This window comes from Trachypithecus francoisi, unplaced genomic scaffold (genome assembly GCF_009764315.1).
Source record: "Trachypithecus francoisi isolate TF-2019V2 unplaced genomic scaffold, Tfra_2.0 Lachesis_group11, whole genome shotgun sequence".
NCBI lineage: Eukaryota > Metazoa > Chordata > Mammalia > Primates > Cercopithecidae > Trachypithecus > Trachypithecus francoisi.
Genome location: NW_022681456.1, coordinates 58,383,461 through 58,398,026, shown reverse-complemented (window position 1 = coordinate 58,398,026; position 14,566 = coordinate 58,383,461). Strand labels below are relative to the sequence as shown.

At 36.4% G+C, this 14,566-nt stretch overlaps 1 protein-coding gene across 1 annotated transcript in view; it reads left to right on the top strand.

Annotated features, from left to right (window-relative positions):
- Nucleotides 1-8,933: 8,933 nt before the first annotated feature.
- The window catches only part of GLIPR1L2 (GLIPR1 like 2), a 40,340-nt gene continuing 34,707 nt past the window's right edge, over nucleotides 8,934-14,566 (top strand). The window contains exon 1 of the mRNA XM_033221235.1: nucleotides 8,934-9,208. Coding sequence (XP_033077126.1) covers nucleotides 8,975-9,208 — 234 coding nt within the window. The 5' untranslated portion in view covers nucleotides 8,934-8,974. The remainder of the gene's footprint in view (nucleotides 9,209-14,566) is intronic.

Genomic DNA, 14,566 nt, shown 5'->3' with positions numbered 1-14,566 from the left:
CCGCCATGATTGTGAGACCTTCCCTAGCCACATGGACTAAGTCCAATTAAATCTCTTTCTTTTGTAAATTGCCAAATTCCAGGTATGTCTTTATCAGCAGCATGAAAACAAACTAACACAGAGACAAATGATACTGTAGTTCCAGAGGTCCAAATTCCTCCTGGAATCAAGTTATATATTGTCCATCATACCTATATGTGAAAAGAGTAGATGCAGGATGAATATTTCAACTACACTGTTATTTAGCCTTTTTTTTTTTTTGGTAAATTACCGGTTCATTTTCCAACTCTGTTTTTCTAATGGTGCTGCTGTTATTCACTTTCTTAAGAAATTTTTATTTTTTTTTGAGACAGTCTCACTCTGTTGCCAGGCTGGAGTGCAGTGGCACAATCTTGGCCCACTGCAACCTCTGCCTCCCGGGTTCAAGCGATTCTCCTGCCTCAGCCTCCCGAGTAGCTGGGACTACAGGCATGTGTCACCACACCCAGCTAATTTTTGTATTTTTAGTAGAGACAGGGTTTCACCATGTTGGCCAGGATGGTCTCCATCTCCTGACCTCGTGACCTGACTGCCTCGGCCTCCCAAAGTGCTGGGATTACAGTCATGAGCCACCATACCCAGCCTCTTAGGAAATCTGAATGGCTCCCTGTGCATCTAGGATTTTAATCCTTGGACATTTATCTAGCAAATTTCTCAGATGCCCTATTTTACATTTTAATGAAGTAAAGTCGATCTTTCTACCTTTTAATGTTAGCTTTTACGTGTGGATCATTTTGGTTTTCTCTTAATGCTTCTCATGCACAATTATCTGAATCTGAAATTTGAATTATAGAAAAGATCAATTGAGTGTGTATAGAAAAGAAACAACGAGAGTCAATAAAATAAAATAAAAACAGTGTTTCTAATAACATCTATACAGAGAACAAAATAATACATTTCAGTATCTTCAGTCTTACTCCATGATCAATGTAGATTAAAAATACATTTTTAAATTTGCTAGATTTTATCTAAATCAAAAAGCATATGGAATTAGAGTACTATTTCCTTAAAATTTCAAGTGCAGACCAGGCATGGTGGCTCATTACAATCCTTAATGTATATACACCTAGCAAGAGAGTGTAGAAATATATGAGACGAAACTGATAGAATGACAAGAAGAAATAGATGAATCTACTATCTATAGTTGGAGAATTCAAAACACCTCTATCTGAAATGTATAGATTCAGCAGGCAGAAAATCAGTAAGGACATAAAGTCAACAACATCAATCACTTGGATGTAATAAGACATCTATACATTATTTGACAATAGCTGAATACATATTCTCAATCTCATATGAAACATTTACCAAAATAAACTATATTCTGGACCATAAAACACACCTTAATAAATTTAGAATAGAAGTCATGTAATGCCTCCTCTCAGACCACTAGTAATTGAACTAGAAATCAATAACAGAACGATAACCATAAAATTCCAAAATAAGAGATTAAATGGCACACTTCTAAATAACACATGGTCCAAAGAAAAAATATCAAAAGAAATTTGAAAATATTTTTAAATGAATGAAAATGAAAACATCCTAGCAAAATTTGTGGGATGCAGCAAAGCATTGCTTAGAGGTAATTTGTAGCACTGAAAAAATATATTAGAAAAGAAGAAAGATCTAAAATCGCATATGCTTTCACTGTAAGAAACTAGAAAGAAAGAGCAAATTAAACCCAAAGTAAGCGGAAGAAATAATAAAAATTTGTGCAGAAATCAATAAAATTGTAAACAAAATAAATAAAGAAAATTAATAAAACCAAAAGCTGGTTCTTTTAAGGCATAAATAAGATTTATAAGCTTCTAGCCAAGCTAACAGAAAAAGGGAAAAAACATAAATTATCAATATCAGAGATGAAAGAAGGAACATCACTACAGAGTATCTGATGAACATTAAAAGGATAACTGAGCAATACTATGAACAACTCCACACCCACCCTAATACCAAAATCGTGCAACAACATTACAAGAAAAAAAAGTACTACAGATCAGTGTCTCTCATGAACGTAGATGCAAAATTTCCCAACAAGATACTAAGCAAATTGAATTTAACAATGTATAAAAATAATTACACACCATGATGGAGTGGAATTTATTCCAGATTGCTCTGGTCTGAATATTTGTCCCCTCCAAACTCATGTTAAAATTTAATTCCATTGAGGCAGTATTGAAAGGTGGGGCTTTAAAAAGATTATTAGGTTATGAGGGCTCTGCCTTCAAGAATGAACCAATACATTCACAGATTAATGGCTTAATAGGTTAATGAGTTAATGGATTAATGGGTTATTACAGGAGTGAGACTAAAGTGCTTAGTAAAAAGGGGAAGAGAGACCAGAGCTAGCACGACCAACTTTCTTGCCATATGATGCCCTGCACTGCCTCAGGACTTTGCAGAGTTCTCACCAGCGAGAAGGTATTTCACCAAATGCAGCCCCTCAACCTTGTGTTCTCAGCCTCCATAGCTGTAAATATTAAATTATTTTTCTTTTTTTTTTTTTTTGAGACGGAGTCTCACTCTGTCACCCAGGCTGGAGTGCAGTGGCCGGATCTCAGCTCACTGCAAGCTCCGCCTCCCGGGTTCACGCCATTCTCCTGCCTCAGCCTCCCGAGTAGCTGGGACTACAGGGGCCCGCCACCTCGCCCGGCTAGTTTTTTGTATTTTTTTAGTAGAGACGGGGTTTCACCGTGTTAGCCAGGATGGTCTCGATCTCCTGACCTCGTGATCCGCCCGTCTCGGCCTCCCAAAGTGCTGGGATTACAGGCTTGAGCCACCGCGCCCGGCTAAATTATTTTTCTTTATAAATTACCCAGTTTCAAGTATTCTGTTATAAGCATCAGAAAATGAACTCAGACATAGGTATACAAGCCTGGTTCAATTTGCAAATCAATTAATGTAATAAATCACATCAATAGACTAAAGAAGAAAAACCATATATCAATAGATGCAGAAAGAGCATTGGACAAAATCCAACATGAACTCATGACAAAAATTCTCAATAAACTAGCAATAGTAGGAAACTTCGTTGAGATATTGATAAAGATATCAATATTTACAAAAAAAGCTGTAGCTAACTACAAAGTTAATGATGAGAAACAGGAAGCTTTCTCACTAAGATCAGGAACAAGGCAAAGATGCCCCTCTCATCACTGCTCTTCAGCTTCATACTGGAAGTCCTTGCTAACGCAGTAAGACAAGAAAATAAAAGGTTTATAGATTGAGAAGAAAGAAAAATGTCTTTGTTTGCCAATGACATAATTATTTATGTACAAAATCCAAAGAATCAACAAACTTCTGAAACTAAACAATGATTTTAGCAAGGTTGTAGGATACAAGGTTAATATAGAAAAGTCAGTTACTTTAAATTACTTTCCTATATACTAACCATGAACAAGTATAATTTAAAATCGAAAACGTAATAGCGTTTAGCACACACGAACAAATACTTAGTCATAAATCTAACAAACTATTTACAAAATCTATATGGGGAACACTACAAATGTATGATAATAGAAATCAAAGAACTTTGAAGAAATATTCCCTGTTCGTAAATAGAAAGACTAAATATTGTTAGGATATCAGTAATTCCCAATTTGATCTATAGATTTAATGTAACCCCAGTCAAAATTTCAGCAATTTGTGGATATCGACAAAATAATTCTAAAGTTTATATGAAGAGGCAAAAAAAACACTGAACAGCCAATACACTGGATGAGAAGAACAAGGTTGCAGGACTAACACTACATGACATTAAGACTTACTACAAGGGTACATGTCTCAGTCTATTTTGTGCTGCTATCACAGAATGTCTGATATTTGGTAATTTATAAAAAACAAAGATCAATTTCTTACAGTTCTGGAGGCTGGAAAGTCCAAGACTGAGGAGCTTGCATCTGGTGAGGACCTGCTGGCTGTGTCATCTGATGGCAGGAGTTCACAGAGCAAGAGAGTGCATGCACATGTGCAAAAGAAGGGAGCTGAACTCACTCTTTTATCAGGAACTCACTCCCTCAATATTTTACCAATCCTGTGATAATGGCATTAATTCAATTTGTGAGGACAGAGCTCTCATGACCTAATCACCTCTTAAAGATCCCACCTCTCAATGCTATTGCATTGGGTATTAATTTTCTAACACATGAATTCAGGGGGACACATTCAAACAATAGCAAAAATACAGTAATTAAAACAGTATAGTATTGGTGAAAGTAGAAATAAATGAATCCATGGAACAGAATAGAGAGCTCAGAAATAGAACAACATAAATCAAGTCAACTGATCTTTGACAAAGGAGCAAAGGCAATATAATGGAGCAAATGTAGTCTTTTCAACAAACAGTTCTGGAACAACTGAATGTCCATAAACAAGAAAAAAATATCAGTCTAAGCACAAACTTCATATCCTTCACAAAATTTAATCAAAATGGATCACAGACCTAAATGTAAATGCAAAAGTATAAACTCATAGAAGGTTATATAAGAGAAAATCTAGATGATCTTTAATTTGGCAATAACCTTTTAGATACGACACAAAAGTTATGATTTATGAAAGAACAAATTGATAAGCTGGGTGCCATTAAAACTAAAAATTTCTACACAGCGAAAGACATTCTTAAGAGAATGAAAAGACAAGCCACAGCCTGGGAGAAAAACACAGAAGATATGTGCAATAAAAACTATTACCCAAAATATGCAAAGACTCTTTAAACTCAACAGTCGAAAAACAAACAGCTTAATTTAAAAATGGGTCAAAAACCTTAATGGACACCTCACCAAAAAAGATACACAGTACTCAAATGAGCATATGAAAAGGTGCATCATATGTCATCAGGAAAACGCACATTAAAATACCAATGAAATACCACTACACACCTATTAGAATGGCCAAACTCCAGAACATCGGCAACACCAAATGCTAACAAGGATGTGGAGGAACATGAGCTCTCATTCATGGCTGGTGGGAATGCAAAATAGCACAGCTACTTTGGAATACAGTTTAGTGGTTTCTTAAAAAACTGAACATTATACTTACTGTCATAGTCTGTTTAATGTTGCTCATAAGAAAATACCTGAAACTGGGTAAGTTATAAAAAGGAATTTACTTCTTAGCATTGTGGAGGTTCAGAATTTCAAAGTCAAGGGGCCATATCTGGTGAGGCCCTTCTTGCTACTGGGGACTCTGCAGAATCCCAAGGCAGCACAGAGTATCACATGGTAAAGGGGCTAAATGAATCCATTAACCCATTAATCTATGAATGGGTCAATACATTCACGAGGACAGACTCAATCACTTCTTAAAGGCCCTACCTTTCAATACCGTTACATTAGGGATTAAGTTTCAACATGAATTTTGAAAGGGACAAATACCCAAACAATAGCACTTACTATATGATCCAGCAATCATGCTCTTGGTATTTATCCAAAGGAGTTGAAAACTTATGTCTACACAGAAACCTGCACAAAGATGTTTATAGCAACTGTGTTCCTTTGCAAATTGATATGGTTTGGCTCTGTGTCCCCACCCAAATCTTACCCTGAATTGTAATAATGGCCACGAGTCATGGGAGGGACTCGGTGAGAGGTAATTGAATCATGGGGGCAGGTTTTTCCCATGCTGTTCTCATGGTAATGAATAAGTCTCATGAGATCTGATGGTTTTATAAAGGGTAGTTCCCCTGCACACGGTCTCTTGCGTGCCAGCATGTAAGATGTCCCTTTACTCCTCCTTCGTCTTCCACCATGATTGTGAGGGCTCCCAGCCATGTGGAATTGTGAGTCCATCAAACCTCTTTCCTTTATAAATTATCCAGTCTTGGGTTTGTCTTTATTAGTGGCATGAGAACAGAATAATACACCAATACCTAGAATCAACCAATGTGTCCTTCAATAACCACTGGAATAAAGAAATGTTGGTACATCCAGAAAATGAAAAATTATTCAGTGCTAAAAATTAAGTATCAAGCCATGAAAAGACATGGAAGAAATTTACACACATATTACTAAGTGAAAGAAGCCAATCTGAAAAGGCTACATACTGTATGATTCCAACTATATAACATTCTGGGAAAAGCAAAACTATGAAGACAGTAAAAATATAAGTAGTTGCCAGGGTTAGGAGGGAGGGAGAGATCAACAGTCTGAGCACAGGGGATTTTTAGGCAGTAAAACTACTCTATATGATACTGAATGCTGGAAACATGACATTATACATTTATCCAAACCCATGAAATGTGCAACACCAAGAATGAGTCCTAATATACACTATGAACTCTGGGTAGGAATAATGTATAAATGTAGATTCATCAACTGTAAATGTACTACTCTGTTGTGGGATGTTGATAATGAGGGAGGTTATGTATGTGTGGGGGCAGGAGGTACATGAGAAACCTCTATACCTTCCTCTCAGTTTTGCTGTGAACCTAAAACTGCTATTAAAAAAATAGAGTCTATTTTTAGAAAAGGAATCGGTAAAAACAAAACAAAACAAAAGTAGCTCTACCACCCCCTGGCCTGGGTGGCCTCAGGCAATTTGATTTCTCTTTTTCTCAGTTTTTCCATCTGTTAAAGGGATAATAACTATTTCTTAAGATTTGTATGACTTGAATGAGTTGCTATTGTCCAAGCATTTTAAATAGTGCCCGACACATTAAATATTTGTGAAATAGATCAAAAGTAGTATTCACCACTCTGTATTGTAACTATTGATGTATCACCTTTAACTAGAAGCTGTATCACCTTTAACTAGAAGCTTCCTGTGGATAGACTCCATGTCTAGTTTGTTCAGCATTTGAACCTTCAGCTGGGCTGTGACACACAGGAGGTACCAAGGAAATATTTATTGATTGAGATGTCTAGTAGTGGAATGGGCTTCCCAGGAAATGGTGACTTCCAGTTGGTGTAATTGTTTAAGAAAAGGATGTGATGATCAACTGTCAGTGATGTTCCAGAGAGTATGCCTAACACATGAGGCTAGTAATCATGGCTAAAATTTCTTCCAAATCTAAGATTGCATTATTCTATTTATACTTTTTCTTTAGCATTGTTTGCAGTCTAACAACAGTATCACCATAATAAAGGAATTGCATTTTTCAGCACTTGCCACCTTCACCCTTAAATAGGTTCTAGCCATACCAAAATACTTTAGCCTTTAGTATCTTCCTTTCTCCTTAGGCACATTACGTGCTTTTCCTTTTGTTTAGAATGCTATCTTACACTTGTCTGTTTCAGTTTCTGTATACATTTTCCAGAAAGGCTTCCCTGGTCCTCCACAAGAGTACTAATTGTCCCTCACATGATGCCATAGAATTTTGGCTTTGTATTTATCACATGTTATAAATACTACCTGATTGCTAATTCACTAAACTGTAAGCTGCTTGAAAGCTGAATCTGTGTCTTGTCTACTAATCTTTCTCAACCACTTAATACACTGCACGATAGTAAGCATTCAAGGGCATGAATGAAACCATCTTACATAGGTCTATTGTTTTTCAATTGTGTGCATCACAATTTTTGAAAGCATTTTTCTTTTTATAAATGTTTGGCTAACCTGTTACAATGTTTTGTAGTAAAATTTTATCTTTTTTTTTTTTTTTTTTTTTTTTTTTTTTGAGACAGAGTCTCGCTCTGTCGCCCAGGCTGGAGTGCAGTGGCCAGATCTCAGCTCACTGCAAGCTCCACCTCCCGGGTTCCCGCTATTCTCCTGCCTCAGCCTCCCGAGTAGCTGGGACTACAGGTGCCCGTCACCACACCCGGCTAGTTTTTTGTATTTTTTTTTTAGTAGAGACGGGGTTTCACCGTGTTAGCCAGGATGGTCTCGATCTCCAGACCTCGTGATCCGCCCGTCTCGGCCTCCCAAAGTGCTGGAATTACAGGCTTGAGCCACCGCGCCCGGCCGTAAAATTTTATCTTAATGTCAATTTTCCATATCTGCTTAATGCATTAAGCACAATATGTAATATGCAAATGTGTATTCCAAAACAAATATGTGCTTTTTTTCCACGCTTAGAATTTAAAGTCTTCAAAGCAAGTTGGTTTTGTTTTGTTTTGTTTTTGAGGAAAATGTTTGGAGGTAAACAGATCAGGCCAAAATCAGCTAGATATCAGCCAATTAAAAAACAGTTTTTTCTTACTGTGAATGCCACAATTAGTGAAAAAGATTAATCTTGATATTCCAGGCTGTCTGAATTGTGCTGATGAGAGAAGTAGTAGAAATGTTTTAACCTTTGGAGAGTTTGGTGATCCCTACTCTCTCTTCACTCACATTTATTTTGTGGTTTCCCACAAAGGTTCATTTAAAAACTGAAAAAAATCTCATCGATTAAGTTGGCCTTATTTGGCCTTAAGAACTAGCAACATTTCTTTATTCCATTCTGCCCCTAAGGAAAATAAAGGGCTGGCCCTGCACCAAATTTCCAACTCAATAGGTAATGGGGGAAAAAAATTAATTGAATTTGTATCTGTATCGCAGAAAAATCATTTCACCTGGCACAATTAGAAGGTTCCTCAGACCCGTTACTCAGTAATTGGCATTTACCATACAAACTGATGACTCATTAATAACGACATATCATTCAGTGTCAGAAATCAATTAGGGATAACATTTCACTACATTGGTTTAGTGAAAAGCGCTTACTCACGTAGCGCAAGTCCTTCTTTAGTTTGTCAGACATCTATTACCAGCTTTCTTCACTCTGCAGGTCTACTTTTCCCCTCCTCTCCCTCGCCCCTCCCCTCCCCACTCTCCCCTCCCTACTATCCTCTCCTTCTTCTTTCCTCCCACCTCCTTTCCACCTCCTCCCTCCTTTGTTTTTCCTCCTCCCCTCCTCCCTTTCTCCCTCCGGGAGGCGGGACAAGGCTTGCCTGCGACCCCATAGATTGGCAGGTCACTGGGACGGCCAGCGCGTGCGCACTGGCCTGTCCGCGGCCGGTGGACCATGGAGGCCCCAAGGTCCTTAGCCCAGGAGTGGAGCGCACAATCCCTCCCCCTGGCAGTAGGGGACGTTTTGAAGCTGTGGCTCTGTGAGCTGTGGCTACTGCTACTAGGTTCTAGTTTGAACGCGACATTTTTGCCACACGAAGAGGACGTAGACTTTATCAACGAGTACGTGAACCTCCACAATGAGCTGCGGGGCGACGTCATTCCCCGAGGGTCTAACTTGCGCTTCATGGTGAGGCCTGAAGGCGGTTTCCCGAACCTTCCACGACCGTTGCCACAACGCCTCCCTCGGCCTCTGGAAGTTGGGGCCACTGCTCTGAGGCCGAAGGATCGCGGAGAACCGCACTTTTAGCTTGGATTTTAAAGTACACGTGAAGTTTATACAGAGAAAAACTGCGGACACTCAAACACATACTTATTACCATAATATTGCACAGGGCCGGGACTAGGGTGATAGAGGCACTGGCCTGCAGTGCAGATTTTAAGGGGGCGCCAATGCAAGAAAATGATATTTTAATGCAACGGGTTTTTAAAAATTAAAAATCAGTGCAAAGATATCAATATTAGTGATAAAGAAATGTTAAAAAAATTTAACAAAGACAGGATCCTTGGGTCTGGATAAGGGAAAAGCAAGTGCGACACTCAGGGTGGTGCAAATCAAGATGAGAACCTGTTTGTATTTGAAATTTTTGGCTTTTTCCATCACAGATGTCACATTAGCTTTGCCTTTTAAAAATATTTTTTATCTTGATTATTGGTTTTTATTTTATTTTTATTTTTGGTGCCCATTCCAAATTTGGCTCCTAAGGAAGTATCTCAGTTTCCTCACCCTAGTCTTGACCCTGATTTTGCCTTACCTTACAATGCTGTTCTTGCTTTCCCCCTCTTTTACACCCTATAGTCATTTAACAGCTCATCAACTATTCCCTGGTTGCTATGGAGTTTTCATGACTGTCATTAAAATGACTGAAAATCCAGCAAGTATTACTGTCCTCTTAGGGAATTAGAAGCTTCAAATTTACCTTATATAGCAAGGACTGCTTTCCTAGACATGTCTTTTCTTCCTTCAGCATTAGTTCTTAGCACAAATTTCAGAAATGGGATAAATAAATTAAGGGTACGATATTTTTTATTTATTTAACACATAGCAATTGCTGTGCCAAATTTAGCATATAGCAGCTGTGTATAAATGTTCTGTTTTCACCACATCCTTACTGACTTGGACATGTTCAATTATTTGCTAAATGATAAATTATAAAAATAGTAATTTGTTTTAATGTTAATTTTAAGATACTATTTTGATAGGACATACTTTAGTTCTTTCGTGTTCGTTTCCTTTACCTTTTATATTGTCAGCATTTCTGTGTCAGATTATATGCTTTCTTGTAGAAATATGCTAGCACTTGGTTCTGTCTGCGGAAGATACTTTTTTCTAAGCCAATTCTTTATCTTTTGAATTCAATTATAGAGTTTGGGGATATCTGGGAGTTTCAGCTAATTTTCCATTTTTTTGTGACTAATTCTGTTTCTTCCCAATTTGAAGATTATCCTTATTCCTGAAAATTAATAAACACATAATACTTTTAATACAACTTTTCATAGGTTTTCTATCTCATCTCTAAAAATTATATAATATTTCAAACATAAGGTGTATAAAATAATATACCTGTATACTCACAATCAATATTTTTAAATATGGACATTTTTAAAGGAATAGTATTTGATGTATAGGTTAAAGTCCCACCCTATATGTTTACCCTTTTCTTCTTTCTTAAAGTTAATGTATATTTTTCCCATGTATTTTATTAGGACATAAATATTAACTGTAAATAGTATAGTCTATCATAATAATATGGCCTATTTAAAACGTTTCTTTAGCAAATTTGGACATCGTTTTATTTTAATTCTTTTATTGGTTATTTTTAGTATTTTAATATATGTATTTATAAATTCGAAAAGTTAGTATCTGTAAACTCCATCCAAATATTAATAAAATCTTAGAACACAAATTCTGAATACTTTCCATCCTTATTCATGCTGTTGTCGTGTAGTACTTTTGTTCTACCTTGCTTTTAAATACTAAAATAATTGTTGTTTTTAAAAAATTGCATTACAATATACAGGACATAACATTTACCATTTTAACCATTTTTAAGTGTATATAGTTCAGTGGCATTAAGTACATTCGCATTGTTGTGCGCTTGTTACCACCACCCATCTCCAAAACTTTTTCATCTTCCTGAACTGAGACACCATACCCATCAAATAATTACTTTATTCTCATTTCCCCTCCTCCCAGGCCTCTATCACCATTCTACTTTCTATCCCTATTAATTTTACTTCTTAAGGTACCAAATATAAGTGGAATTGTACAATATGTGTCTTTGTTACTAGCTTATTTCATTTGGTAAAATGTCTATAAAGTTCACCCATGTTGTGGCATGTGTCAGGATTTCCTGTCTTTTTACAGCTGAATAATATTCTACTGTGTGTATATACCGTATTTTGTTTATCAATTCACCTGTCAGTGGATATTTAGATTGCTTCCATTATTTGGCTATTGTGAATAATACTGCTATAGACATGGGTGTACATTTATCTGCTACAGTTCCTGCTTTTGCTGTTTCTGGGTATATACCCAGAACTGGAATTGCTATATCATATGATAATTCTATGTTCAATTTTTCAAAGAACCGCCATTCTGTTTTCCATAATGGCTGCACCATTTTACATTCCCACCAAGAATGTTCAATGGTTCAATTTCTCCACATCCTTGATAACACTTGTTATTTTCTGTTTTATTTTCCTTACTCCTCTTTTTTTCCTAATGATAACCATCTAGCAGATATGAAGTGATACCTCACTGTATTTTTTATCTGCATTTCCCTAATGATTACTGATATCGAGTGTCTTTTTATTTGCTCCTTGACCAAGTTTTTCTCTTCTTTTAAAAGCTATTCAAGTCCTTTGCACACTTTTTGGCCAACTTTTTAGATTTTTTATTGTCGAGTTACAGGAATTTTCATAGATTCTGGTTATTAATCTTTTTCAGATATATGATTTGAAAGTATTTTCTCCCATTTTGTAAGTTGCCTTTTCACTCTATCAATAATATCCTTTGATGAACAAAAGTTTTTAACGTCAATGAAGTATAATTTATCATTTTTTGTTGTTTTTGTTTGTATTTTTTTGTATCGTATCCAAGAAATCATTGCCAAGTTCAGTGTCATGAAGCTTTTCCCCTGTGCTTTTTAAAGGTTTTATAGTTTTTAGGTCTTTGAGTTAAGTTTTGTATATTGTATAAGGTAAGGGTCCAGCGTATTCTTTTGCATGTGGATATCCATTTTTCCTAACTTCATTTGCTGGAAAGATTGTTATTTTCCCCATAAAATGGTCTTGCCACCCTTGTTAAAAATCATTTGACCATATATGCTGGTGTTTATTTTGGGGCCCTCTATTCCTTTCTATTAGTCTAATATGTCTGTATGCTATTAATAGTTCCACAATAATTACTGTAGAATACTGGTAAGTTTTGAAATTAGGAAGTTGCCGGGCGCGGTGGCTCAAGCCTGTAATCCCAGCACTTTGGGAGGCCGAGACGGGCGGATCACGAGGTCAGGAGATCGAGACCATCCTGGCTAACACGGTGAAACCCCGTCTCTACTAAAAAATACAAAAAATTAGCCGGGCGAGGTGGTGGGCGCCTGTAGTCCCAGCTACTCGGGAGGCTGAGGCAGAAGAATGGCGTGAACCCGGGAGGCGGAGCTTGCAGTGAGCTGAGATCCGGCCACTGCACTCCAGCCTGGGCGACAGAGCGAGACTCGGTCTCAAAAAAAAATGAAATTAGGAAGTGTGCATTCTCCAACTTTTTTCATCTTCTTCAAGATTATTTTGGCCATTCAGGGTCCTTTCAGATTTTTTATGAATTTTGGGATGTATTTTTGTATTTTTGCAAACAAATACGTTATTGGGATTTTGATACGGGTTTCATTGATTTGTAACATTTTGGATAGAATGGCTATCTTAACAATATAAAGTATTCCAGTACATTAACTACAGGATGTCTTTTCACTTTCTAGTATCCACCTTAATTTCTTTCAGTAGTATTTTGTTGTTTTTAGCATATATGTTTTTCCCTTTTTGGCTAAGTTTATTCCTAAATATTTTATTCTTTCTGATGCTATTGTGATGGAGTGGTTTACCTAATTACCTTTCATATTGTTTGTTATTAACATATTGAAAAGCAACTAATTTTTGTATGTTGATTTTGTTACCTACTACTTTTCTGAATTTATTTATTAGTTCTATTTTGTGTGTGGAATCTTTAGGGTTGTCTACATATAAGATGATGGTGTGGCTGTTTTTCTTCGTTTTGTTAATGTATTCTATCACAATGACTAATTTTTATGTATCAAACCATTCCTGCACCAAGGAGTAAATTCCACTGGGTTATCATGTATAATTCTTTCAATGTGCTGTTAAATTCGGCTCTTTTTATGTGCTGTTAAATTCAGCTTTTTGTTTTTGTTGAAGATTTTTATATTAATATTCAAAAAAGATATTGGCCTATAGTTTTCTTATGGTATCTTTTTCTGGCTTTCGTATCAGGGTGATGCTGGCTTCATAGAATGAGTTAATAAATGTTCCCCCCTCTTCATTTTTGGGGAAGAGTTGGAGAATTGATGTTAATTCTTTAAATATATGTCTTGAACTCCTATTAGAATTCACCAATGACTCCATCTGGTTCTGGGCTTTTCTTTGTTGGGAGATTTGTATTATTATTTTATAAATGTATTATTATTTTAATAATTTTATTATTTTTATTCAATCTTTTTACTAGCTATAGGTCTGTTTAGATTTTCTGTTTCTTCGTTACTACCTTTTGGTAGGTTGTATGTTTCCAAGAATAAGTCTTCTGTCTTTATTTCTTACTCAGTCTTGCTAAACGTGTATCATTTTTGCTGATCTTTTTGAAGAACCAGCTCATAGTTCTGCTGATTTTCTCTGTTGTTTTTCTGTTCTCTATTTTATTTATCTCTGCTTCAATCTTTATTATTTCCTTCCTCTAGTAACTTTGGGTTTCGTTCAGTTTTCCTTTTCTACTTACCTATGGTGTACAGTTAGGCTGTCGATTTGGAGTCTTTCATCTTTTTTAAAAAATATAAGCTCTTACACTCTTACATTTTCCTCTTAGTGCTGTTTTTTGTACATTCCATATGTTTGAATAGTTGTGTTTTCATTTTCATTTTTCCCAAGGTATTTTCTTTTGTGATTTATTTTTTGATTCATTGCTTAAGAATGTGTTGTTTAGCATTATTATTTCTTTTTTAAAAAATTTTTTTTTTGAGACAGGATCTTATTCTGCTGCCCAGGCTGGAGTGCAGTGGTGTGATCTCAGCTCATGGCAGCCTTTACCCTTGGGGCTCAAGTGATCCTCCCATCTCAACCTCCTAAGTAGCTGGGACTACAGGTGCTTACCACCATGCCCAGCTGATTTTTGTATTTTTTGTAGAGGCAGGGTTTTGCCATGTTGCCCAGGCTCGCACCTGGCCCATTATAATTATTTATGCTAGCTAACCATTACTTCTTG